At 47.3% G+C, this 27,282-nt stretch overlaps 1 protein-coding gene across 1 annotated transcript in view; it reads left to right on the top strand.

The window, feature by feature from the left end:
* The window catches only part of SLC4A4 (solute carrier family 4 member 4), a 262,517-nt gene that overhangs the window by 184,065 nt on the left and 51,170 nt on the right, over positions 1-27,282 (top strand). Inside the window, exons 11-12 of the mRNA XM_050945480.1 lie at positions 11,124-11,257; positions 17,413-17,684. Of these exons, the coding sequence (XP_050801437.1) occupies positions 11,124-11,257; positions 17,413-17,684 (406 nt within the window). The remainder of the gene's footprint in view (positions 1-11,123; positions 11,258-17,412; positions 17,685-27,282) is intronic.

Genomic DNA, 27,282 nt, shown 5'->3' with positions numbered 1-27,282 from the left:
CCCAGCAGGGGAGAGAAGCCATAGCCCCACACCTGCAGGGGACAGAGAACTCCAGGGATGCAGGCTGCGGGCGCGGATGTTCTTGGTCCCTGGCAAGCACGGGGCTGTGGCTTCTCTCTGGCTTTTCTGGGGCTGCAGACTGCGGGCACCGGTGTTCTCTGTCCCTGGCAGATGCGGGGCTGCAGCTTAAGCTGGAGAGAAGCCGTGGCCCTGCGCCTGCTGGGGACAGAGAACTCCTGGGCTGCAGACTGCGAGTGCTGGTGTTCTCTGTCCCGGGCAGGTGTGAGGCCACAGCTTAAGCTGGAGAGAAGCCGTGGCTCCATGCCTGCTGGGGACAGAGAACTGCGGGGCTGCGGGTGCCAATGTTCTCTGTCCCTGGCAGGCACAAGGCCCACCTACTGTCCAGCAGGGGAGAGAAGTCGGGCTCCGCACCCGCTGGGGACAGAGAACTCCAGGGCTGCAGGCTGCGGGCGCCAGTATTCTCTGTCCTCCCGGCTTCTCTCTGCACTGCCCAGAACTGGCACCAAAAACAAAAACAAAAAAACCCACTCTGACTCTGCAGAATGGACAGAATGCCGCCCCGTAGCGTGTGCTGCCCCAGGCATGTGCGTGTTCCACTGGTGTCTGGAGCCGGCTCTGTATGTGAGTAATTGCTGGCGCCCGCCACACTCTTCTGTAAACATGAATGTGCTCCTGGGCACAAAAAGGTTGGGAAACACTGAGCTAGACCATGGCTGTTATTTTGGGGGGTGGGAGCAGGGGCAGAGATGTCATGATGCTCGCTGCAGAGTTGAATAGAAAAGTTAAAGAACAGAACTGCTTTATAACTCAGTTATACATTATTTTAATAAGAATCTTCCAGTCATGAGAATATTTCAAAATTTCTATTTAGCCGTTTAAAAAGCAATATATCAAAATAGCTCTTTTATGAGAGGCCCTGGAAGTTTTTCTAAGTTTGGGTTTTTTTTTTCAACTTTCCAGTGCAATGTTTGTAATAAATCAAACGTCTCCATTTTGAGACTGTAGCTCCTTTTAACAGAGTGCAGAAATAAAATAAAAAATGGTCTGCAAAAGCTGCAGTTTGATCTCTGTAATAAGTCAAAGGTCTCTGTGTTGATCCAAGAAGGAAAAAACCTATGTCAGAGTGAGCTGATTCCAAATGGAAGATATTGTCTGTAACTCGTTGATGGTGAGAAGTTTTTGTTCAGCTGTGTCAGTGCTGTTTCATCAGTGCAGTGTGGTTCCTCCTTCCATTGCGTCCCTCTCCATGGTAGTGAGGTTAGGAACCAGAAAGCCTATGGCACAAGCGATAGCCATTGAAGTGTGCACCAACTGCCCTCTAAACTATGAAAAAGAGACGTTGAGGAAGATGAAAAGGAAAAGTAGGAAGTAAATCTAGGCCTTCTCCACAGTGAGTGTAGAACCATACTCTGTGATGTAGAGAGGAGAGGAGTGATGGTCTTATGTTTAAGGCACTAAATTGGGACTCTGAAGATCTGGACTCAAGTCCTGGTTATGCCACAGACATCATGCTTGACCTTGGGCAAGTCACTTAATCCTCTTGTGCCTCAGTTCTCCATCTATGAAATTCAGATAGTAATACATCTTTTCCTCTACCCTTTATCTGCCTGGTCTGTTTAAACTGTACACTCTTCAAGACAGGAACTGTCTCTTACTGGGTGTTTGCACAATGAGGCCTGGAACATGGCTGCAGTCTCTAGGCACTAATGTGACGTTATTGATATAAACTGGGACCATATAGAACATGGTTTGCAACCAAGATCCTGTAGTGGCTCCAAATCTTATGTAAAGTGGGTCATATAAGGTGTCTAAGACCAGGTTATGGGTGGCTGGTTATGATTATGCTGTCTGTATGTCTGTATCATTTTGTAGTTGAAGTTATGAGTATTGGCTGTATACTGTCTGTATTTCAAATTGGTGCTGTAGTTTGGGGAAAAATCCCTGACGGGTGGGTGTTGGCTCTGCCTAGCCTGCTGGATGGCCCATTACGGACCATCAGCTACACCATTCAACCATTGAGAGGAGGCAGATACGCCTTGTAACTCAGCAGGGTGTGCAGGGACTTGCCCATGTGACTGCAGACTCCATTTTGCTGTAATTTTCCACAGTAAGAACAAAGAAGTGTTCTTACACCTGGAAGAGCCTATATAAGGCTGGTGCCTCATCTCCATCTTGTTTTCAATCCTGCTTCCTACCTCTGGAGGGACTTTGCTACAAGCTGAAGCTCTACACAAGGGACTGATGACCCATCCCAGCTGGAGATGTTCTCCAGAGAATTGATTTGAACCTACAGTTTACTCCATCACTGCTGCAAGCCTGAACGAAGAACTTTGCCATCACTGTATGTAATTGATTCCATTTAACCAATTCTAACTCTCATCTCTCCCTTTTTCCCTTTATGAATGAACCTTTAGTTCTTCTTCGAGTGATTGCTCACATCCATTCCAGTTAGGTGTGCGCGCCGTGCGTGCACGTTCGTCGGAAACTTTTTACCCTAGCAACTCCAGTGGGCCGGCAGGTCGCCCCCTGCAGTGGCGCCGCCATGGCGCTCGATATATACCCTTGCCGGCCCACCCGCTCCTCAGTTCCTTCTTACCGCCGTGTCGGTCGTTGGAACTGTGGAGCACGGCATAGCTGTCCTCCACGTCCCTAGCTCTCCTTGTTAACTACCGTTATTACTACAGTTGTTAGTTAGTCGTTAAGTATAGTTAGTTAATTAGTTGTAGTGTAAATAGTATTTGTATATAGTTGTTCGCTGGTCTGGGCTGTAGCCCTTCCCGGCACCTGGCACCGGGCTCATGCCTGGTTCGCCGGGCTTTAAGCAGTGTGCGGCCTGTAAAAAGCCTATGCCAACCAGCGACCCCCACGACGCGTGTCTAAAGTGCCTGGGGGAATCGCACAGGTCGGACAAGTGCCGCATTTGCAAGGCTTTTAAGCCCAGGACAAAGAAGGAGAGAGACCAGAGACTCAGGACTCTCCTAATGGAGGCGGCACTTGACCCAGCAGCTTCACAGGCAGTGATCTCGACGCCGGCACCGGATCGCACCGGCACCGGAAAGACTCCTCGGCACCGACCTTCCCCGGCACCGGGTGCAGAAGCGAGACCATCAATGTCTGCTACTCCAGCCAGGCAGACCCGAATGGAGCGCCCGGCATCGACATCGGCCGCGGCGCTACCGGCACCGTCGACTCCGGGCCCGGTGGGTCCGTCGAGTCCGGTACCGCCAAGCTCCCCCATAAGATCTGGGGTTGAGCTATTGGTCCCATCCACTCCGGAGACCTTCGCCTCGGCACGGGACCTTATCGCCCTGACTGAGTCTACTCAGCCGCCACCCCCGGTACCTCCGGTGCGGGTAGCATCTAGGGGCAAGCCCATGATGACGGCACTGTCTTGGGACTCGCGCTCGCGATCGAGGTCCCGACGCCACGGTCGCTCGAGATCCCGCCGCCGCTCGCAGTCCCGGCACCGCTCCCCTCGGCGGTACCGGTCGCACTCGCGGCACCGATCGACCTCCAGACGGTCGCGGTCTGACTCCAGCCGTCGATACCGGCACCGTGACTCTAGGAGCCAGTCTCGCCGTCACTCACCGCACCGGTCGACCTCCCGGCACCGAGCTGGTGGCAGGTCCCGGTCCCGGTTGACCTCCCGGCACCACGTCGGTGGCAGGTCCCGGTCCCGATCCCGGCACCGAAGCAGCGGCCGGTACCGATCCAGATCCCGGCACCGAGACAGAACCCGGTCCCGATCCCGGCGCCGCTATGACTCCCGGTACCGATCCCCGGCACCGAGAAGATCTTCGGTGCCGAACCGCGCAGACTCTTATCAGCCGCGGTCGGCCCCGCCATGGCCTTCTAGACAGCCGTCGGTGTCGTCTCAAGCGGACAGCGTGTATGCGCTGGGCACCGACAGGCAGGCGGCATTATTTCAGGACCCTCCGCAACAGGACCAGGGTCCGCAGCAGTGGGGGTTTTGGACACCCTGGGCGTACCATCAAGCCCAGGGCCCCCAACAGCTTCCTGCTAGGCCTGCAGCGGCGGAGCACAGGGTGCCAGAGGCTTCGTTGTCTCGCCCCCCTCCCTCCCCTGATGGAGAGGAAGGATCGAAGCAGCAAGACCCTGGTCTTGCTCCTGAGACAGAGGTGAGGGCTGAGGGGGACCCCCCACTGGACACTTTCTTACCAGGGGTCTCCTCATCCTCCTCCCCCGACGAAGCGGTGGCTGGCACTTCCTCCAGTAGCCCTCCTCCGCTAGATCTCAGGGCACACCAAGACCTCCTTAGGCGAGTAGCACAAAATCTGAGCTTGCAAGCCGAGGAGGTCTCTGAGATCGAGGACCCCATCGTCACCATCCTCTCATCTGATGCTCCCACCAGGGTCGCCCTACCCTTCATTAGGACGATCCAGGCCAACGCCAATACAATCTGGCAGTCACCGGCCTCCATCCCCCCTATGGCGAGGGGCGTCGAGAGGAAGTACATGGCCCCCTCCAAGGGCTACGAGTACCTCCACGTCCACCCGACACCGTGTTCCCTGGTGGTGCAGTCGGTGAATGAGAGGGAGCGCCACGGACAGGAGGCTCCAGCCCCCAAATCCAAGGAGGCCAGGCGTATGGACCTCCTCGGCCGCAAGGTCTATTCGGCTGGGGCCCTTCAGCTCAGGGTTTCAAATCAGCAAGCTCTTCTCAGCAGATATGCTTTTAAGTCATGGGTGGCAGCGGACAAATTCAAAGAGCTGCTGCCACAGGAGGCCCGTCAAGAATTTGCGGCCATTCTGGACGAGGGCAAGAAGGTTGCACGAACCTCGTTGCAGGCCTCTTTGGATGCTGCAGACTCGGCTGCCCGCACCCTCGCCTCGGGGGTAACGATGCGCCGTATCTCCTGGCTTCAGGTCTCTGGCCTTCCACCGGAGCTCCAATACACCATCCAGGACCTCCCGTTCGAAGGCCAGGGCCTGTTTTCAGAAAAGACAGACCCCAGACTCAAAAGTCTTAAAGACAATCGGGTCATTATGCGCTCCCTCGGGATGCACACGCCGGGAACGCAGCGCAGACCCTTCCGGCCACAGCAGCAACAGCAGCGCAGGCCATACCCCCAGTTCCGCCAACAGCAGGACCTTAATAGGCGCTGTGGCAGGAATGGAAGGCGTAGACATTCGGGGAACAAAGGGTGGCAGAATCAAAGCTCCTCTAAGCCCCCGCCTGGGCCCAAGCCTTCGTTTTGAAGGTGCGCCCGAGGGTGCAGTAACAGTTTTCCCCACGGATCCTTCCCCCCCGTTTTCCAACCGCCTTTCGTTTTTCCTCCCGGCGTGGACCCAAATAACATCGGACCGCTGGGTCTTACGCACGGTGCAGACGGGATACCGCCTGCAGTTTATATCATTTCCTCCTTCCCGCCCCCCTTCCTCGTCCCTCTTCAGGGACCCCTCTCACGAGCAATTCCTTCGGCAGGAGGTACAGACGCTCCTCAACAAAGGAGCTATAGAGGCGGTTCCGGAAAACGAGAAAGGCAAGGGGTTTTATTCCCGCTACTTTCTGATCCCCAAGGCCAAGGGAGGCCTCAGGCCTATCCTCGACCTGCGAGAGCCCAACAAATACCTAGTGAAGTTGAAGTTCCGCATGGTATCCCTGGGGACCATTATCCCATCCCTGGATCCGGGAGACTGGTATGCCGCCCTCGACATGCAGGACGCTTATTTTCACATTGCCATTTGGCCACACCACAGACGTTTCCTTCGATTCGTGGTGGGCCGCCTTCACTACCAATTTGCAGTCCTCCCATTTGGCCTTTCTACGGCTCCGAGGGTATTCACAAAATGCATGGCCGTCGTTGTGGCACATCTTCGGCGCAGTCGTATCCACGTGTTCCCTTACCTAGACGATTGGTTAATTCGGGGCACGTCAGAGCTACAGGTTTGCAGCCACGTCCGCAGGATCACCGGCCTGTTTGCTACCTTGGGCCTCATGATCAACGTAGACAAGTCCACCCTGCTCCCCACGCAGAGGGTGGAGTTCATCGGGGCCGTCCTGGACTCCACCGTGGCCAGGGCTCTTCTGCCGTTACCAAGGTTCCAGGCGTTGTCGGCGATCGTTCAGCGATTTGCGGGCAGCCCCTTTAACATCAATACGGACATGTCTAACCCTGTTAGGCCACATGGCAGCATGCACATTTGTGACCGGTTACGCTCGGCTCCGCATGAGGCCCCTCCAGTCGTGGGTCATCGCACATTACCGGCCGGCAAGGCAACCACTAGACATGCTGATCACAATCCCCCAGGGGGTGTTGGATTCTCTCAGCTGGTGGCTAGACCAGTCCGTAGTGTGCGCGGGGCTCCCATTCCACCCACCTAACGACGAATGCCTCAGATCTCGGCTGGGGGCCCACATGGGATCCCTGAGAACACAGGGCCTGTGGTCCCCGCAGGAGGTGAAGCTGCACATCAACATGCGGGAGTTGAGAGCGGTCCGCCTTGCTTGTCAAACGTTCTGTCACCAGCTTCGGGGTCGTTGTGTCGCGGTGTTTACCGACAACACGACGACCATGTACTATATCAACAAGCAGGGCGGCACCAGATCCTCTCCCCTATGTCACGAGGCGATGCAACTCTGGGACTTTTGCGTAGCCCACTCCATTCACCTCACGGCTTCCTTCCTCCCCGGAGTACGGAACACGCTGGCAGACCGCCTGAGCAGATCCTTCCTCTCACACGAGTGGTCCCTTCGCCCGGACGTCGCCCTCTCGATCTTCCAGATGTGGGGTTATCTCCGTGTGGACCTCTTCGCGTCCGGGGGGAACAGGAAATGCCAGGCGTTCTGCTCTTTTCAGGGCAGGGAGCCCGGGTCTATAGCGGATGCCTTCCTTATTCCGTGGACGACCCACTTGTACTAAGCGTTTCCCCCGTTCCCGCTGGTCCACAGGGTCCTTCTGAAGGTGCGCAGGGACAGGGCTCGCGTGATCATGGTAGCCCCGGCGTGGCCCAGGCAGCATTGGTACCCCATGTTGCTGGACCTTGCCATAGCCGACCCAGTTCCCCTGCCCCTTCACCCGGACCTGATCACCCAGGAACACGGGACTCTCTGTCACCCGGACCTGCAGTCGCTGCACCTAGCGGCGTGGTTCCTGCGTGGCTGATCAGTTCTGAACTGCGCTGCTCCACCCCGGTACGGGAGGTACTCTTGGGCAGCAGGAAGCCTTCCACTAGGGCGACATACTCGGCCAAGTGGAAGCGTTTCTCCTGTTGGTGCGTGGAGAAAGGTCTCCGCCCTATGGAAGTTTCAGTGGCCAACATTTTAGACTATATTTGGTCCCTCAAACAACAGGGCCTGGCGATATCGTCTTTGCGGGTCCACCTGGCAGCTATCTCCACCTTTCACCTGGGTGGGGATGGCCGCTCCGTTTTTTCTCACCCGACGGTGACTAGATTCCTGAAGGGGCTGGAACGTTTGTACCCTAACGTCCGACTCCCTGCTCCAACCTGGGATCTTAACCTGGTGTTGTCTCGGCTCATGGGGCCCCCCTTCGAGCCGTTAGCTACTTGTTCCCTACTCTATCTCTCTTGGAAGGCTGCCTTTCTAGTAGCTATCACCTCAGCTAGACGGGTGTCGGAACTCCGGGCTCTCGTGGTAGACCCCCCGTATACAGTCTTCCATAAAGATAAGGTGCAGCTGAGGCCACACCCTGCCTTTCTCCCCAAGGTGGTCTCAGCCTTCCACATCAACCAAGAGATATTCCTCCCGGTTTTTTTCCCGAAACCTCACTCTTCAGGCAGGGAGCAACAGCTCCACTCGCTTTATGTCCGTAGGGCTCTCGCGTTCTATGTGGAGAGGACCAAACCGTTCCGCAAATCCCCCCAGCTTTTCGTGGCAGTAGCGGACCGCATGAAGGGGCTTCCCATTTCCTCGCAGAGGTTATCCTCATGGGTAACGTCCTGTATCAGGACCTGCTATGAGCTGGCCCACGTTCCTACGGGCCGTGTGACTGCGCATTCTACCAGGGCGGAGGCGTCGTCGCTGGCTTTCCTTGCCCGTGTGCCCATCCAGGAAATCTGTCGGGCAGCGACCTGGTCATCGGTCCACACCTTTGCTTCCCACTACGCCCTGGTCCAGCAGTCGAGAGAGGACGCGGCCTTCGGATCTGCAGTGCTCCATGCCGCGACTTCTCACTCCGACCCCACCGCCTAGGTATGGCTTGGGATTCACCTAACTGGAATGGATGTGAGCAATCACTCGAAGAAGAAAAGACGGTTACTCACCTTTGTAACTGTTGTTCTTCGAGATGTGTTGCTCACATCCATTCCACACCCGCCCTCCTTCCCCACTGTCGGAGTAGCCGGCAAGAAGGAACTGAGGAGCGGGTGGGCCGGCAAGGGTATATATCGAGCGCCATGGCGGCGCCACTCCAGGGGGCGACCTGCCGGCCCACTGGAGTGGCTAGGGTAAAAAGTTTCCGACGAACGTGCACGCGCGGCGCGCACACCTAACTGGAATGGATGTGAGCAACACATCTCGAAGAACAACAGTTACAAAGGTGAGTAACCGTCTTATTTTAGATTCTAAAGGATTGGCAACAGCGTGATTTGTGGGTAAGATCTGATGTGTATATTGACCTGGGTCTGGGGCTTGATTCTTTGGGATCGAGAGAACCTTTTTCGTTTTTGGGGTGTTGGTTTTCATAACCATTCATCCCCAGGACGCGTGGAACTGGTGGTGATACTGGGAGACTGGAGTGTCTAAGGAAATTGCTTGTGTGACTTGTAGTTAGCCAGTGGGGTGAAACTGAAGTCATTTTTGTCTGGCTGGTTTGGTTTGCCTTAGAGGTGGAAAAAACCCCAGCTTTGAGCTGTGACTGCCCTGTTTGAGCAATTGGTCCTGAATTGGCACTCTCAGTTGGGTCCCGCCAGAACTGCATTGTCACAACTACCATAATATTAACCAGAGAAACCTTGCTAGAACCTTTTTGCGACCTGTCTAAGCTTCAGTTCAGTCCTGCCTAACATGGCGCTGCTTTTAGCGTGGACGCGTTTTTTAAGAATAAATGAAAAGAGCTGTTGATGATAAAGAGAACAGGACTACAACAGGCCAGGTGCCTGAACTGAGCTTTTTCCGAAATCCTTCCCGAAGCTGCTGTGGTACGAGCACAGCTCCACTAGTGCTTGCAGTTTTGGGAGCAGCAACTGGCTGCTGGTGCTCTTGCTGCCTAGTCATCTTGGCCTTCTTGGAGCGGGGTGAAATGACAGTGACTTAAAAAAATGCTTCCAGCTGGATTGCCTTAACGTTACCACTGTAGAAGGATGGGATATTTCCAGCGTAGAGATGGCCACAGATCAAATGGTCATGTGTAAAACCCCTTTCAAACACACCATTACTGGGTCTAAAGTGTAATGGATAAAACTTGGCAAAACATTTAAAAGCGTTAATGATAGCAATAAATTACTCCATTGAAATACAGTTTGGGAAATCACCAGTTACACTAAGCCAACTCTACACCTATGGGAAGTGTGACATTTTAAGCAATGTCAGTGCACATTGCAGATTAACTATCATTGATCATGGATGTAATAATATACATTGACTTTTAAAAATTATATTTGTAGTCACAAAGGGCTGGTCTACACTAGCGGGGGCGGTTCGAACTAAGATACGCAACTTCAGCTATGCTATTTGCGTAGCTGAAGTTGAAGTATCTTAGTTTGACTTGACCTGGCCTCCTCACAGTGGCAAGTCAACTGCCCGTGGCTCCCTGTCGACGCCGCTTACTCCTCCTACTGAGGTGGAGTATGAGCGTTGATTTGGGGATCGATTTATCGCATCTAATCGATCCCCAATAGATCGATTACTGTCTGGGAGGTAGTGTAGACGTGGCCATAGTGACATAAACAATATCCTTCTATTTAAGAAAATCTCTCTATTCTTGCATAGTTCAGCATGGTACTTAAGTAGCAATTTTCATGTGATTTACAAATATTTTTGTCTAGGGAAAAATTGTGAAGACTCCTGCTTTGTTTCTCAAAGGAATATTTATATTATTTTTGAAAAGTAGACTTAAACACCATGTTTTCAGTCCTTGGGATGGTGGAAAGAAAATGTACTTTCCATTAAAGACAACTTTTTTTCCCCTGTAGTTGTTTTTTAAAAGCTCAGGTGCACAAGTGTATTTAGGGGTTGACCTAACTCTGCTCCCGGTGGTGGTTGAGTGCTTTTTGCAATTTCCATCCCTTGTCTACTACCATTTCAGTAAAACAATAAGTTGTATTGTCAATAATGCTGTTTACATTTTTTTTGTAAACAAAACCTGCCACTGAAGTGGTATTTGTGCTTTGCGTTATAAAAATAGATATTGTTCTGTAGTAACTTACATGAAAATCCAAGGAAGTGTCTACAGCATATTCATTTATCACTCCTCGGTTAGGTTGTTTCATTACATATACCAAAGGAAATGGAGACTGTAAAATGTGGAATTTATTACTTTCTGATGGCATCTGATGAACTTGGGTCTTAACACTTCAATGCTGGATGAATTAGTCTTGTTTGGTTTGAGTCTCACTGGTTAAAACCTGTTATGAAAAGAGGAATCTGCTTTTCTTAAACTCATTTATTTATTTGTAAAATATTCTGCTCCGCCAAAGTACAGGCTAAGCTTGGTAGGGTAACCTCATTGGTGTAACCCTGACACAGTTTTGTTGTCCCCCAGCCATGTTGTACTGTGTTTAGAATTGTGTATTGTGAGGCACCTTGCAAAAGAATGTATTTGGGCTCTGTCATCATAATGTGGGAGATTGCCAATGGGACTTGTGCTCCTGCGTCCTTCAGCCCCTTTTTGAACGTCTCCACGGATAACAAAAACAATGCTAAAGCCCCACGTATCTGGAATAACCACAGTGGTGGGGTGTGTTGGTTGGCTGATTGTTATGAGTAACTAAAGATTTTATGAAGTCCATAACTGAAGACGTGAATTTATGCTAGATACCAGCCCCATATCTCATGCCCACCTACATACAGTCTGTAGATATCTGATATAACCTCACACGTTCTTGCATTCATGCTTACAGAAGGGAGAGAGAAGTGTCGCGTCCGTTGAAATTAACATCTGTACTGTATGTCTGCTCTAGGGCGTGTTGGAGAGCTTTCTGGGCACAGCAGTCACTGGAGCGATCTTTTGCCTTTTTGCTGGTCAGCCACTCACAATTCTGAGCAGCACAGGACCTGTCCTTGTCTTTGAAAGACTCCTGTTTAATTTCAGCAAGTAAGTAAAGGGGGAGTGGAGTGTTTCCAGTGCTAATACAATGTTAGCTGGGAATGAGATCTATGAAGACGGGAATTAAGCACATTGGAATTGAACATTTTACTGGTGTGAGAGAGCTGTCCAACAGTGGCTAGAATTTTCCAAGGTGCCCATAGACTTCCACTGGGATTTGGGTGCCTAACTCCCTTTTGCTCCTTCATTACTCTCAGCCAGTGTCAGATTTCAGGAGACATTTTGCTGAGCTTTAATGAACTGGACAAGATGACAGTGCAGGGTATTATCGACTACAGTGGAACTGGACTGGTTGGTACAATGGGCCTCCTTAGTCACTCTGTTGCTCAGGAAGATGAGCAGATTTCTCCATACGATAAAGGCAGAATCCCACTCCATGAATTCAGTGGCAAAAGTCCCATTGAGTTCACTGGCAGCAGAATTTGCCATTAAACTGGTGGTCCGTTGAAACAGTGGCTATTTATACATAAAAATAAGTGTCCATGGCATACACAGATATTGTCACCAAATCTCCTAGATGGGATTTTGTTGTATTAAATAGTTTTCTTTCTCAACTCTGAATTCAAAGAGGGCTTTTTCTGCCAAATGTTTAGGTGCTATCCTAATATAAATAGTAAAAGTCCACATCCAGATTGCGCCCCTTTGTGTAGGTGGAGGACCAACACAGAATTTTCATTTGCTATTTCAATAAATAATACCAGTAGCATAACATATTGGGAGATTGCTGTTCTAAAGTAATCAGGAGTAAGCTTACTTATTGTTAATTTACTTGCTGCACTGTTGACATTTTTGGTGCCATACAAAATGGAAATGTGTTAAGTTAAACAGAACCAACCCAACTAAGTCTCTTTCATCTCCCCATAAAGAGAGAACCCGTGATGTTATGTATTGGTAAAAATCTGAATTTCAGATTACAGAAACATTCAGTGTTAAGGAAATAGTGGGTTCCCTACCAAAGCAGTGTGTAATACAGGACAGCTTTTTAACTGATTGTAGTTATACACGGAAAAGGCCTAATAGATTTTTAAACTGAACATGGCTGTAGATTGCAATAAGAAAAGAGACACAAAGTGAGGTGTCTAGATAACTAAAGTATAATTTCATTACTTCCTTCATTATATTGAGGTTTCTAGGGAAATTAACCTTTGTTGGTGTTTAGTAATCTTGCTTGATAATTCTAGCTTTTCTGGAGGCCATTTTAATTAAGATAATCTAATATGACCATTCCTATCTCTCTTCTACGCAACCTGGAAAATATTAGACATGTTTGTATGTGCTTTTGAGATATAGTAATGCTGCCATGTAAAAATATATTTGTGATCTCTCTCTAGAGTTCTGTATAATCATTTAGAAGTGGGATGAATCCATTTGATTTCATCATTAATCTTACCACATTGGTGGTGGTGTGACTGTGTCTGAAAATAATGTGATACAATTTAAATGAGGGCCTCAAAGCACGGCATGATCTCAGTTTCTGTCTCATCACATTGAGCAGTATTTTGGAATCATGTATGATCACCCACTGTTCTCAGCCTCTGAGAGACAGAGAGCCTGATCAATTTCAGCACAGCACAATGTTTAGCAAAACATAGTGTCCGTTCACCCTTTTGTGAGTTCAACCATCAACTTTTATTCTTTCCTTTAGGAACTTTCCCCAAAGCAAAGTAGTATACAACTGTGCAGTCATACAGAAATCATTCATGCAGGGATCCCATTTGTTTCTATAATACAAGCAATATTGTATGTATTAAAATTCATAATCAGTTAAATTACCTCCCCAAACTTTTTGTTATCGAAAGCTTGTTCTCCTATGGCCTTGGTTCATACGCACTCCACAGACTTAGGGCTAGTCTACACTAGAAGCTGATGCACAGCTGTAGCATGTCTGGTGAAGACGCTCTATGTTGACGGGTGAGCTCTCCAATCACTATAAGAAAACCACCTCTGTGAGAGGTGGCAGCTATGTTAGCAGGAGAAGCTCTCCAGCCCATATGGCGCTGTCCACACTGGTGCTTAGGGAAGTGTAACTTACATCACTCGAGGGTGGCTTATTTCACCCCCCTGAGTGACGGAAGCTATGCTAACATAACCTGTAGTGTAGACAGGCCCTTAGTTGTGGTGCTACCTGCTGAGGCACTGAAACACCAAGTTTATTTTGTGGGGAGAAGGGGAGAAAATCCATGTTCCTTTGAAAAAAGGCCGCAGCTAAAATCCACAGCTATTTATGAAGCTGCCAGTTTCTTCCCTGCCTGGCAGTGTGAGAGGGGCTAAGGTGACGGAGCCAGGTCAGCAGGAAAACCAGTGGAGGCTCTGCCTGGGAGCTGGGTGCCAAACATAAGTACCGTGCTCCCTGCACATCCTTTTCCACAGGGGAAAGCTCCCCTCTCCACCCCGGTTCCCTCTGTCCACTGTGGGTCTCCTGCCCCTCTCCCCACTGCCAAGAAGAGAGAGAGGAGATTAATCCTGGGGCCCTTCTCTTATCTTCCTGGAACACAGGCAGCAAGACGCAGGAGAAACGTTTGTGTAGAGAAATAGAATAGATGGGTGAAAGCAACTCCTTGGGACCTCTGCAGGAGAAGGTCATCCTCTCCTTTCTCTTTCACTGGTGTAAATTATCTCAACGCTTTGGTGTCACATCATGCCTCTAGCCTGGATGATCTGATCCAAATCCAGGTATTGTGAGCAGCAGGAAAAAACAGGAGATACAAAATATTGCTCTTTTTTCCCCTAAAGAGAAGATGGTTTTCAGACTTGCTGTGACTACACCCTTTTGATGTGTAGCCGTGGGATTTATGGAGAGCCACTGCCACGTGACAATTGCAGTCACACACTGTGATTTTTCAGTAATTCATTTCAGTTTTTCCTGCTCACAAGAACATCCTGTTTAGTGGCAACAAAATTAGAAAGAATTCCATGGACTGATGCACAGAAAGTTCAAAAGTCCTTTGTGGAAACCATGGGTCTAATCCAAGCAGGCATAAATATCCACAGGCCTTCCCAAAAGATTTATAGAAAGCAATGTGATCAGGGTCTTAATCTACGGAAAATGTTTGCATGGTTGTTTTCTGTGGCGATATCTGGATTAGACGATCTTTCATTTTATGAAAGAAGTTTCTCTTCTCCTCCCCCAAAACCCACTGTGATTAATCAAGTAAACATTAGAAAACTGATGTGAATAAGTCAATTGGTGGCATGAAGTAAAACAGATTAAAGGAGGAAAAATATCAGAAATGTGTCCCTCTTCAGTAATGGGGCCATATAAGTACCTCAGTGTCTGAGCCCCTCATAATCTTTAATGCATTATTCATCCCTAAGGGTACATCAGCACAGCAGCTGGGAGGTGTAATTCCCAGCTCAGGTAGATGTACATGCGCTAGTGCCTAAAAATAGCTGTGTGGCTGCGGGAGTATCGACTCGGGGTGTTGAGCAGAATTGTATTTGGGAAGCTAGCCATAACTGCAGTGGCCACGCTGTTATTTTTAGGTGCTAGTTCAAGCAGAGCTAGCTGGGAATTATACCTCCCAGCTGCTGTGCAGACGTACCCTTAGTGACTTGCCCAAGGTCACACAGGAAATCTGTGGCAGAGCAGCGAATTGAACACAGGTCTCCTGAGTCCCAGCCTAGTGCTCCGACCACTGGACCATCCTCCTTCTCTAGACATAGTCTCCAAAGATACCACCACAGCACATTCTCTGTAGTTTGCTGCTCTTTGCCAGCCCGTCAGTTGCCCCTTTTTGGCCGTCAAGGCAGACATGGACTAGTGCTCCGAGCAGAGGGCCAGGAGCCAGGAAATCCTGGGTTCTGATCTGTGCTATGTCGCAGGGCCTGATTTTCAGGATTGCTGAGCACCGGTAGCTCACACTGAAGTCGGAGAGAGGCTGCGGGTAGCTCTGAATATCAGGCTCCTAAACTCTGTGTCTTGGTCCTCCAGTCTGCAAAATGGCAAGGAGGGTAAAGTTTAGGGAGCTGTGAGGGATAATTAATCATGGTAAAGTCCTTAGTAAATGCAAAGTGCGCTGTTCTTATTGTTGGCCGAGCTTGCGAGGCCCTGTGCTTAACTTGAGGGTATTTCTCTGCTTGTGAGTCCCAGTCGTGGAGTAGGAGGATGGTGTGGAGGGAGGGGAATATGCAGGGGACACTGAGCCCGGGTTTATGGTATAGAGAGGTGGGTGCAGGGAGTCTCTGAAATAGAGAGGGATGAGACGCTGGCACCAGGGAGCTTGTGGAGGGTGGACACAAGAAGCCCCGATGTGTGCAGTGAGCTTGGCTGCAGAAGCTGCTGACGGATGCCTGGGTGGTGCTGGAGGCCCGGGGCGCGGTGAGGAGGGCCGAGGCTGTATATGCCGTGTTCTGTTTGGACTATGCTGGGGAATTCTTGCTGTGTTTGTGGGACTTTTGTTATGATGTACGTGCATTCACCCCACAAGAGCTATTTGCCCTTAGAAAGGCTCTGGGGACTATTTGTGGGGATTCTGAGGCAGGGAAACTGCCTGTCATGCTATGGCCTGCTGCAAGGGGGCATGCCAGTCAGGGCTACCTGTGACTGTTCCCCTGAGTCCCTCATCTAATGCTGAAAACTATTCAGCTACTAGTATAGATTGGAGGAAAAGGCATTTTCAGCACTGTTACGCAGAGATTTGCTTGACAGTGACCTAGTCATTTCCCCATTCCCCTCGCTTTGATTGTCTTCTCGTAATGCTGCCACACACTGTTCTGTTAGGGATCGGGGCTAATGTGAAGGGAGTCCTGAATTCCTAAGGAGTGCTTGAGTATAGCTCTTTTTTCAAACTACGGTAAAAGAATTTTACCTGTGTTACAGAGCAAGCGGAGGTTTTTTTTTTTAATCCCCTTGTTGAGATCCTCTCAATTGCACTTCTCTGGTGCAGGTTCCACCACCTTCACCTCTCTCTGGGTGGAATCACACAGCCCTATTACCACCCTTAGAGTGGGTTGGTGCGTTTGGTACCTGAGAGTCCAGCAGCTGGTCCAAGTGACTCAGAAAAAGCTTCTTCAAAACAAAGCGTTATTTTATTCACCCAAAGGCACGTAGCAAGCAGGGAGGGATAAAACAACAAAAGACCTGTGCCTGGGTCTTACCTAAACTTTATTATTTTCTTGCAAGTTGTGCAAAAGTTCCACTCAATCCAGACCCCTGGCCTGGTAGAGTCAGACAACCTCTGTAGCATTCTCTCTCTCTCTTTGTCAGAGACTGATGTCCAACTGCTGCATGCTTACCTCCTTCTCTTCTCAGCTAGGGTTTTTAATGGTTTAGTGCCTCTTTGATCCTAGGCTCTGGGAAAAATTAACCTCCAGCCTGGCTGGAGCCCAGCGAGTGGACCTGTCCCAATTAATAGCTCCCCCATAGTTTCCTTTAAGATTTTGGCAGGAACTTATCTTTGTTGTTGTTTTTGTTTCCTGATTGCTTCTTTCTAACAGCCTCTTTTGATTAATTCCATGCAGTTAGGCAGGATAATATTAAACAGGTAAACTGAGTCATAACAAATACTATAGATAATTCCTTTGTTCCCCACAGTTTGCAAACCCTGAGTGCAGGGCCTGAGTTCAGACTTGTGTATTTCTTCTTTTGATAATGATTCATGTTTAAAGGAGAGCAGGTCCTGCATTCCCTTTGCTGCTGCGTGGGAAACCCTGAATCCTGATCTGGATATTTGTCAGGGAGGTTACTTTTCAGTAGGTTTTCTAAGATATGTTGTAAACTTTGGGCCTGATGGTCAGCTGATATCAATGGAGTGACACTGATTTGCACTAGTTGGAGGTATGGCCTTTTATGTCTCCATTTATATTTTCTCATTGATCTTCTGCAGTGGTAAACCATGTTATTTATTCTGAAAAGCACTCAAGTGCACTGGTAATATACAGCAATGGAGATTGAAGCAAAATTGGTCAGCCCTAGGTGTTCAATTGCTAACTCAGCTGTTAAACTAAACCCTCATCATTATCATTGGCTAAAAAAAGACTGAGCCTACTGTTTTAAATGTTACAGGAATTATTGCTTTTTATATGCCCTAATAAACACAGCTCTTAAAATCCATACATTTCCCAGTTTGGGAAGTTCTCTAACCCTTTAAGGAATTATTAAGCCTCGGGTATTTTTTTCCTCATTGTCACCACTTGTTTTGCAGAGACCACGGCTTTGACTACTTGGAGTTCCGTCTCTGGATTGGCCTGTGGTCAGCCTTCCAGTGTCTCATTCTGGTTGCTACTGATGCCAGCTTCCTGGTCAAATATTTCACCCGCTTCACAGAAGAGGGATTTTCCTCCCTGATCAGCTTCATCTTCATTTATGATGCTTTCAAGAAGATGATCAAGTTAGCAGACTATTATCCAATCAATTCCCATTTTAAAGTGGACTATATCACGTTTTACTCCTGTGTCTGCATGCCACCAGAGCCAGGTAAGAGAATACTGTATTAGCTCATTGACTTTCATATATATGCTTGCACTTGCGTGCTCTCTTTCTGTCATGCTATCCCTGTGACATCTAATTTCACCGTTAAATTAACCCTATGCAGATGAAGCCAACACAGGGAGCTAAGCACCATGTAAGTTCCAGTAAAGCCCTCTTTTGAGGCTTTAAGTGGCACATAGGTCTTGTGAATTACAACCTAAGTGCTGATCTAAATTTCTCTCTGAGCCTGGCATCTGAGGGCCACCATGTACATCATTACCAAGAAGGGGAAATGGTCTCCTGTGTTCTCATTCCCTCATATATCTGTCATCCTTAGTTTTGAATGACATTTCTCTAAGAGCCTGGAAGAGGACTGAAAGCGATCATTACGTCAACAGGCTGGGGACACCGTCTCTGTATGCACAGCACAGTTCTTCCAAAGTGCAGGGGATTGGCTGCACAAGGCTGGTATACGGATGAGAGGAGTGTGTGTGTAATACAGTATTTTTGCGTAATAGTCATAGAGGATTAGGCCAAACATTATTGCCTATTACTGCAGAATGTGCGTAGTGTACCTGAAGTTTTAATAGGCACAGATTAAAGCTTGGAAATACAGGTGGAAGCAACCAGCTAAAAAAACTGCAAATACGAACAGGATGCTTTATGCTGTGTGCCAGCTTTCTTCATTATGGGTGAGTTGGTTATTCCTGAGACATTTTAAACAATGACGACTGAGTAAGAAATTTGGCATGCAGACAAAGTAAACGGAGTGTTATAGCATTGTACCTGCCAGACAGAAAAATAATCAGGTCAGTATCCATGTATCTGCCACGGGTTGACTGTAACTGGATCCATTGAAGTTATGTGTTTCTTATCCATTAACTGTAGATTTGTTCAGGGTGGGATTCTCAAAAGTGCTCAGCATTGGCCCAGCTTTGCTCCCATTAAAGTCAGCAGGAGCTTTATTATTTATTCCTGATTGGGAGAAAAGCCAAGTTAGGCCAACCCTGAGTGCTTTTGAAAATCCCACTCTAGCCCAGCAGCATTTTAAGCTGTCCATTTAACTGACTTAGATTTTCAGTTAAACAGATCCAGGCGGAGTGGGGAAAGGAAACGGCGCAACCGGAATCTGTATGCGAGTCTGTGTTTGGGGGGGAAGCCCTCATGCTTGTGTAAAAACAGATCCATATCTGAAAATCTCGCTAATCCTAGCCTTTGTGGTGGGAGGGGAGGGGTGATAGTGTTTAATTCAATCACAGTCATGAAATCCTGATTTTAGAATTTCCATTTCACCTTGTTTACATTGTAACCATGTATTTATTGTAGAGGAAAAGGCAGAATAAATGAATTACTGGTCTTTGAGGACAACTGTAGTTTGCTGTTGCTCACATCGCCCCCTAGAGAGATTTCCACACCAGCCTCTGGTGGAATTCAGGCTTTGTTTAATTTACGAGTGGCTGTGTGCATGTGGTCTCATCCCAGCCCTTATACTTTGGTGCACACCCTAAACTCACTGCGTAGTTCGGCAGTCTCACATCTTGGGGAAGGGCTGGTGTGTAGGAGTCGATGCTATGAGCCTGATTCGCTTCACAACAGCGAATCGGGCCCTCTGTCTGGTTTGATCCCATGCTTCCATGTTCAGTATTGTTAAGGGCACTGAATTCACACTGTTAATTAGGTCTGAAATCCCGGTGCACTAAACAGTGTCTATAAAAACTTTGTCAGATACCTCTCCATGTTTTCTTGCTCTCTCGGTGCACAGGGGAACCCACAAGCTGCTACACTTATTTAAGAGATGTTGCATATTCTCTGCCCCTTGTGCCACCTGCTGTGTAGGGGAAACAGAGCTCTGGCTCTATCTGCCTGCCGCCAGGCACCATGCCTCCCTTTCTGATTGTCTTGGAAGCAATCCTGTGTCTCCACGAGCACACACAAGCTAGCCAGAACTAGCCCATAGCTAGAAGAGTGTTCTCCACATTACACCAGTCAGAACGAGCTATAGGTAGGATTTTCCAAAACTTCCTAATGAATTAGGAATCTAACCTCCATTGATTTTCAGTGGAAGTTGGGTATCCAACTCCCTTAGGCACCTCTGAAAATCCAATCCTATAACCTTAATGCTCCTTGGGAGAAAACGGAGACATTATTTTGAAGGAATCCAATTGTTTTTATGGCCAGCATATTCTTATAACAATAAAAATCAGGTCTTTCATCCCAACGTGCATTCCTAGCAAAAGAATGTGGTCCTTCAGTAAATAATATTTTAACTGGCAGATTACTTGTTTTTCAGCACCAGGATGGTATGTAATGACGACTTAACAACTGCACACAGGGAGATTGCGACATTTTGAACCAGGAAGCAAAATTATAGGAAAGGAATTAAAAAATCTCATGAACAAACTCCCTTTCCCCATAACTAGCATTAGCACATTCCTTATTCAAGGGACAATCTTGGAATTTTCTCCAGATTTCCACATCAGTCCGTGTAAACACCTGGACAATATTACCAGGATCTGCATCAGAAAGATATGGCCTTACCGTTCTGCCCAGGCATACAGCCAGTCCTGACCATGGCTGTAATGTGGTTATCTACATGCCATTCATAGTTCAGTCAGACCTGCAAATTCTGAACTTTGGTACAAGCATCAGGCAGTGCCCCTTCACCAAGATGTAATCCCTGCCATAGCTTCTGGTTGATTCTCCAAATCTGCCAGTGTTGCCTCAGTTTGCTAGTTCTCAGCCATATTCTTCTACACATGGGATCGGTGACTTCAACACACCTGCTGGATCAGTTGAGATTGGAGCCACAAAATTGAGGGTCACCAAAACCCTGCTCCTGATGTTCCTTGCTCCCCTCCCCTAATAGCTCCATCTAAACCTTGAACGAAAAGAGTGACAAGATGGCACCTGTGGTAACCCCCATCAGAGTGCTCTCGCGGCTGCTGAGCAATCTCAATATAATCTGGGATCTCACAGACCAGAATAACAGGAGCCACTTGAGCAGTGCTGCTCACTCCTGCATATACCTGCTGGTAAATCTAGAGTAGCTGAAGGACCACTGTGTCACAGGCTTTTTTCTGGAGTGTTGTGAGTGGAACAAATCTTGTGATTTAAAGGTTAACAGAGTGTGGGGGAAGGACTGGAGAAATTTCCCATATGTGAACAATGGAAAGAAGAAACATCTTCTGGAAGGAAGAAGAAAATAATCTGCCCCAGGTTTTACGCTAGGCTCAGAGCAAGTTGGGAAAGTAATTTGCAAGTCGTGTTCCTGGAAAACAGTGTCACATGACAAATGGCCCATCGCAATGGCATTACCTGTCACCCTTTTAGGTAGTCTCAGCTGAAGTGGGCATGCCAGCTGTGCTACTCTTATCTCTGTAGCTGGGCCTTTGGGCTGGGTCTGAGGTGCATTAGCAGGGAGGTTTCCACTGGCCATATCCCATTTATTAAATAGCTTGTTTAGTACTTCAGTCTTGATGCTGGCCAGTTGGCACCTTTCAAAAGCCTTAAATTGATGTGTTTTTTTTCTCTCTCTCTCAAACGTGTGTGTGCCAGAGGGAGCATTCTCTTTTCTTTTGAGTCTGTTTTTAAAAGAAAACTGGAATACATTTGCATTTAAATGAATAGTTTTCCAACTCAGCAGCTCATTGTGATTACTAGGAGAAATCTTTCCCCTGCAGCTCCACAGTCAGCGTGGCAGCAAAATCATGGGGGTGTGGACAGAGAAGCACCAGGTAGGAAATAGCACGTTTTCAAGGTGCAGCCTCCTGTAGTTTGCTTCCACCCTGTGTCTCATTGTTGACTTTTCTGGGGTGGGCATGCTTAAAAACCAATGATGACTAAAGGCAAAGCCACAGAATGCGTCACTGCAGTTTCTCAGGGTTTGTTCATAGTAAAAGCACTGACTTATCCCCAGTGTGCCATATTCAGAGAGCTGCATGTGACTTGAAGTTATATGTATTCAGACCCGTTGTACTATTTAAAGCATAAATGATTTTGTACAAAAGAAACTGCTTCTTTTTAACCACAATATCTGTAGATCTGCATGCTACATGCAGTGTGATATACTATCCTGCTGAATTTCATTTATACTTGACTCTGTTAATCGTTTGAACACACTAGGTTGAGTAGTTCAAACTGTTTTATATTGCTGTTCTGGATCACCTGTGAAAGACACACAACCGTATAGCATTACTGGAGATGTGTGCCTTGGAATCAAGAGGGGAACGTGCTGTGCAAAGGCTGGATCTGGTCCAATACCCTTGCTTCCCCTGAAATCCCCGGGACAGAATTTCTGTCAATAGGCCACCTTGTAATAAATAAGCAGTGACAAACAATAGATTGTTTAGTTTTCTCTTGATGCTACTCAGGGGCTCTCCAAGTCAACTGGCTTTTCTGTTTGAGAAAAGTTAATATGTAGGCTAGGAAGAATTCAACTTTAATTTCTTTTATAATTTTGACTAATATCGATATTTATTTTTTCAGTTTTTATTGATTTTTACATTCTCACAGTTGTGGGAAATTATGGAGGGGTCATACAATAAGGAGCTCAGACAACTAATGACACTAAATGTTCAGATTCAGAAAGTTAAAGCTTGATAAGCATTAAAACAAATCGTCAACATCACATGTTAACATATGCAAAGTCAATATCCTTACATCAAATTCTAATAAGTTCTGAAGCTGCATTTTTCTCACTTGGCCTATCTGCAAATTTTGATTATCGATGGAAATATATTTTTTTTTCTGGTTGTGGGTATGTCTGCACTATGTGCTTCTTTCAACAGCGTGCAGTGTACTTACAGGTGCAGTGCCCCTAGCACAGGTTAATACAGCTACGTAGACCATGAGGCTCAGCGTATGGGAGTAACGACGTGCCTGAAGTATGTGCTTGAGTACGGACCCAACACAGCTCTCTACCTGCCGGAGCCATGTCTGTCTCTCCATCTATGCCATTATTTTTAGAAGTGTCCCACTGTCTTTCTTCAGCTAGCGCCCTTCTCCACCACAGAGAGACTCTAGTAGTGGGGAAGGCTATGGAGTGTAGCATAGAGGTCTATGATGAAACTGACGTTATCAACGTTTACCAATAAAACCTAATCTTTCCAGGTGTCTTAATACATATGACAATAGTGCCTGTAGTCTCACGGCGGCAGATCCTGATGCCTAAAATGAGTAACACTTTACATTGCTAGTTAGGAGGGCGACGTGTGGAGTAAGGTGCTATTCAGTGAGAGTGAAGGGTATTGAAAATGGACCCACAGTAATTTGAAAAGAGGAGCCTTTTGGAAATGGAAAAAAATAGGGTTAAGATTTAAAACTTTAATTTTGTGCAAATAGAATTCCAATACTTTGTTGCTTCTCTGAAGCATTTGATAGGCGTTTTATTGCTTACCGTCCTAGGCTTCAACTGGTAGTATTGATATGCATTTTACCAGTGAAGTTGACTACAGAGAGATTCAAGATCAGTTTCTGCCAGCCTTATGGTATCTTACTTTGTGAACGATCCCATTGATTTCAGTGCGACTACCCATAAGGTGCTATTTAATGAGAATTAAAGTAGCAGGATCTGCCCGTAAGGGCCTCGACCAAGACTTCTTGGCTAGTCATTAACAGAGGAGAGAGCAAGCCCAAGTCCTAGCTCATGGTTCCCTTCTGTAACCACCCCAACAGCATTTTCCTCTAGACAGCATTACTAATGCCTGCTAAAACAACTCCATAATCATCCTTTCTTTAATCAATGTCTGCTTTCTTTTAAAATTTGTAATAAATGACTCCCACTGAAAGGTGTTTAATCCTCTTATTTAGTCTTTATGTAACACAGAAAGTGTAGGTTAAAAAGGCAAAAGGTGGCATGGTCACAGATGTTTGAGGAACACTTGATGCTGTCTCGGCTTTCAGTTGTGCTTTCCCTAAGCTTTGCACCTCTTTCGCTGTTCCTTTTTCTGTTGCAAAAATGAACCCCAGGTTACTGTAAACCTCCCTGCTTACTATCTTTTAATACTAAGTGAAAGTGAAAAGCAGCGCAGTCATGAGTGAAGTGAGCTGAAAACCCACAGTGAGGCTGTTGTTGAGAGGAGACATTCAGAACAGGAAGGGCCAGGACACTCAGTGGTTTTTGAAGATCTAGAAATGTGCTTATCTAGTTTTTCTTTACTCTGAGAACCTATGTGTTATATGGTGGCTGGATTCACACTGTACCACTAGGCTCATTAAATGTAAAAGGCCTCGCTCTTTATTGTCCTGCACCTTGCGCGGTCACCTGTACCAGCACAACATAGTTGTAAAATGCTCCCATTATGATTTTGTAGCATTTTGCACCCACTCTGCCCTGCATCAGTGACTGTACAGGGTGAAGGGCAAAGGTGAGTCATGCCCCAAAGCAGCAGATTGTGCCTCTCTCACTCATGCAGAGTCTACACAGGGAGTTAGGTAAGTGGATTTTTCATACCCGTGGGCAATGTAGCTTTGCCAGTGTAAGTTTTCAATGTAGACCAGCCCTTACTCTGCAGGAAGTTCCTCCAAATTCAGTCTAAGGGGGAAGGTGCAACTCAACATGAGCAAGGGGATCAGACCATGGCCCAGAGTAACTTGGAATCCTGGTGATACTATCAGTGTCTTCAGAACACATCTCAGGGCTGTAAAGCCTCATGGCAGAAAGTATCATAAGCAGGACTAGGACACCCATTATAATACTTTGTTTTATTGTCAGCAAAAAACTCAGTCCCCCTAACTTTACCTTAAGCATCAGAAGATGGAATAAAAAGACAAATGGCAGATTAGCTAAAAGACATTCCTATTTCTAGGGAATTTTGTGTAACGCTGGAGTAGGTGATCTCTTCCCTGTGTTCTTTCCTACACATATAGAACAGGGGTCAGCAGCCTTTCAGGATTGGTGTGCCGAATCTTCATTTATTCACTCTAATTTGAGGTTTCGCGTGTCAGTAATACATATTAATGTTTTTAGAAGATCTTTTTCTATAAGTTTTTAATATATAACTAAACTATTGTTGTATGTAAAATAAATGAGGTTTCAGAATGTTTAAGAAGCTTCATTTAAAATTAAATTAAAAGGCAGAGCCCTCTGGACTGGCGGCCTGGACCCGGGCAGTGTGAGTGCCACTAAAAATCAGCTTGCGCGCCGCCTTCGGCACCCGTGCCGTAGGTTACCTACCCTTGATATAGAACATATCAAATCTTCCTGGGTGTGAAAATACAAGAGCGTGATAAATTGCCAGTGACTGTGGTATTGTGAGGTTTGTTTTTGTAAAGTAGGTTCAGGAAAGGTTTTATTGACTCTGTAAGTAGTCAGCTCAGCTGATGGTGAGAGAGAGGTCTTTGCTCATGCTGAGATTTATACTTTCAGTTGTTTTTGTTCTTGTTGCAATTAAGATTTGGCTCCAGAGCTGTTGAACCAGCGCTCTGTTTGCATTGTAAGTTATTACATCCTGCTCTGCACTTGGCAGTTTCAGAAGGCCACGGAACAAGATTTCCATAGAATTGCGTCTTGGGCCTTTTGGCAGGGCGTTGCCTGCAAAGAGCTCACAGGAAGTTTCATTGTCTTTGATTTTTCTCCTTCACCATCCTGGTACTCTTCTACATATGCTTATGGCCACAAAAGATTCCCCCCACCTTTTAAACTAATGCAACTTGGAGTTTGATTAGAGATGCCCCTGTCAGTCAGTTGATGGGGTAACTGGTGTTTAGATGCTCTCATCCTAGAGTTCTGCCTTCAGCACATGTAGCTGATGCCTCATGGCTGCCTGTGCTCTGTTCAGTTAGGGCCAAACATGGACTAGTTTTAGGTGAGCAGGTTGCATTATGTTGCAGGTGACATCTCTTCTATGGAAATTTCCCCCATATAGTGGTACTGAAACATGAGCATACCATGCTTACCTTCACGATGGAGGATAGAGAGACGTCTCTCACCATGAGCATGATTGGCCTTGTTCTAGGGGACAGAGAAAGAAGGCACACTAAATCAAAACAAAGCTGTTGAAATCGTCAACAGGATTTTTGGTACCCTGGAGTCACTGCATGTCCCCATACATGAGAACTTCCCTTCAAGAGCTTGATCCTCACACTCAACCAGTCTGGCTATTATCGAGAAAATGTGCCCCAGTATGTAATTTAGGGGTTGGGCGGAGTGGGGGAGAGCAGGAGGTGTTGTTTAAAAATACCCGTTCAGTTCCTGGTGGAAAGGAAGCCGGGCTGGCCGTGATGCTCCTGTGCTTCCCCCCGATTGTCAAGGCCGTGTTCAACTTTGCTGCTCTTCTGAACTCTGTTGCTGGCCAAAAAAGGCTCCTTCCCTCTATAGCTAGCCGTGAAGCTTCATTCCATCTTGACTGATGTGGCCCTGACCACAACCCACCTATGCTGCTCACGAACTCCTTGCTTGATTATTGCAATGCCCTGAATCTGGGAATGAGTGGGGCTCCTCTGAGGAGGCTCCAGTTAGTTCAGCATGTGTCTGCCTGCTTGCTTAGCATTACATGGAGCCATGAACATGACCACTCTCATGCTCCAGACTGCACTGACTGCCACAGAAATTTGGATTTAATTCAATCTCCTGGTTTGGCTCTTCCAGCCGCCCAATAGCCTTGGGTCCAAGTTATATCGAGCAACATCTCTCCAATAACAGTGAGGTCTTACTGGTACCACAACAACTGAAATCATCAGGAACAAGAGAACTATAAACATGGAAAGTGAGAATGGTGAAAGCAGGGAATAGGGGTTTTCTGTGGTTGGCCCACAGCTGCTACTAGAGATTAGAATAGCCTTGAATTGAATTTTACCACATTCCGGAGTCATTGTGAGACCCATCTCTTGAATGTAGCGTTTCCCCACAACGACCACCTCAGGGAAGGCAATAGTAAAGAAAGAAGTGCAGCTGAACAAGAATCCTGGAGGAAACGGAACAAAGACAATCCATTGCTATGTATTCAGGGATAGGAGGGAGTAGAGGAAAGAAATGCAACATGTTGCTTTTAGATGTTGCTGGCTTTGTAAATTTTTGTAAGGCTTCCCAATACCTCGGTGATGAGCACAACAAACAGAGAGGTAGAGAAGTCCTTCAGGAATGAAACCTGAGTAGATAATGAAGAGTGTGTGCTGTGAAGAGGAGAGAGGTTGCTGAGTGGTGGAGCGGACTTCAGGCTTAAAGATTATAACTTCTTGGTTTCAGTTCAGTGCTGGCCTTCATCTTAGGACAGTGCAGAGGTAATTGTTGGACTTTACCTCCTTGTGTGTTTCTGCTCAGGAGGAACAAACTATTCTGTGTAATAGACCTTTTACCTGGTATGTCAGGTCTGCCCATAGGATTTTGACATGACTGGAGATGCTGAAGAAGGAACTGTAGGGCCTGAAACAATGCCATAAGAGGCATTTACTGCATACTCTGTAGTGCTGTTGTTGGAGGAGGGAAATGTTTCATGTATTCATGCCCAAATCCTCACTCTCATTTCTTGATTGGTATATTTTTCGTGATTGTATTTCATCTCCACTACCAAATAGGTTTGAATTTGAGATACAAACATGTTTCCATGCCAGGCCCATATCAATAGGGATGAAATATGATCCTGATGGAAATCCGGTTGCAAAATCT

Source organism: Gopherus flavomarginatus, chromosome 3 (genome assembly GCF_025201925.1).
Source record: "Gopherus flavomarginatus isolate rGopFla2 chromosome 3, rGopFla2.mat.asm, whole genome shotgun sequence".
Lineage (NCBI taxonomy): Eukaryota > Metazoa > Chordata > Testudines > Testudinidae > Gopherus > Gopherus flavomarginatus.
This window is presented reverse-complemented; position numbering and strand designations above follow the sequence as displayed.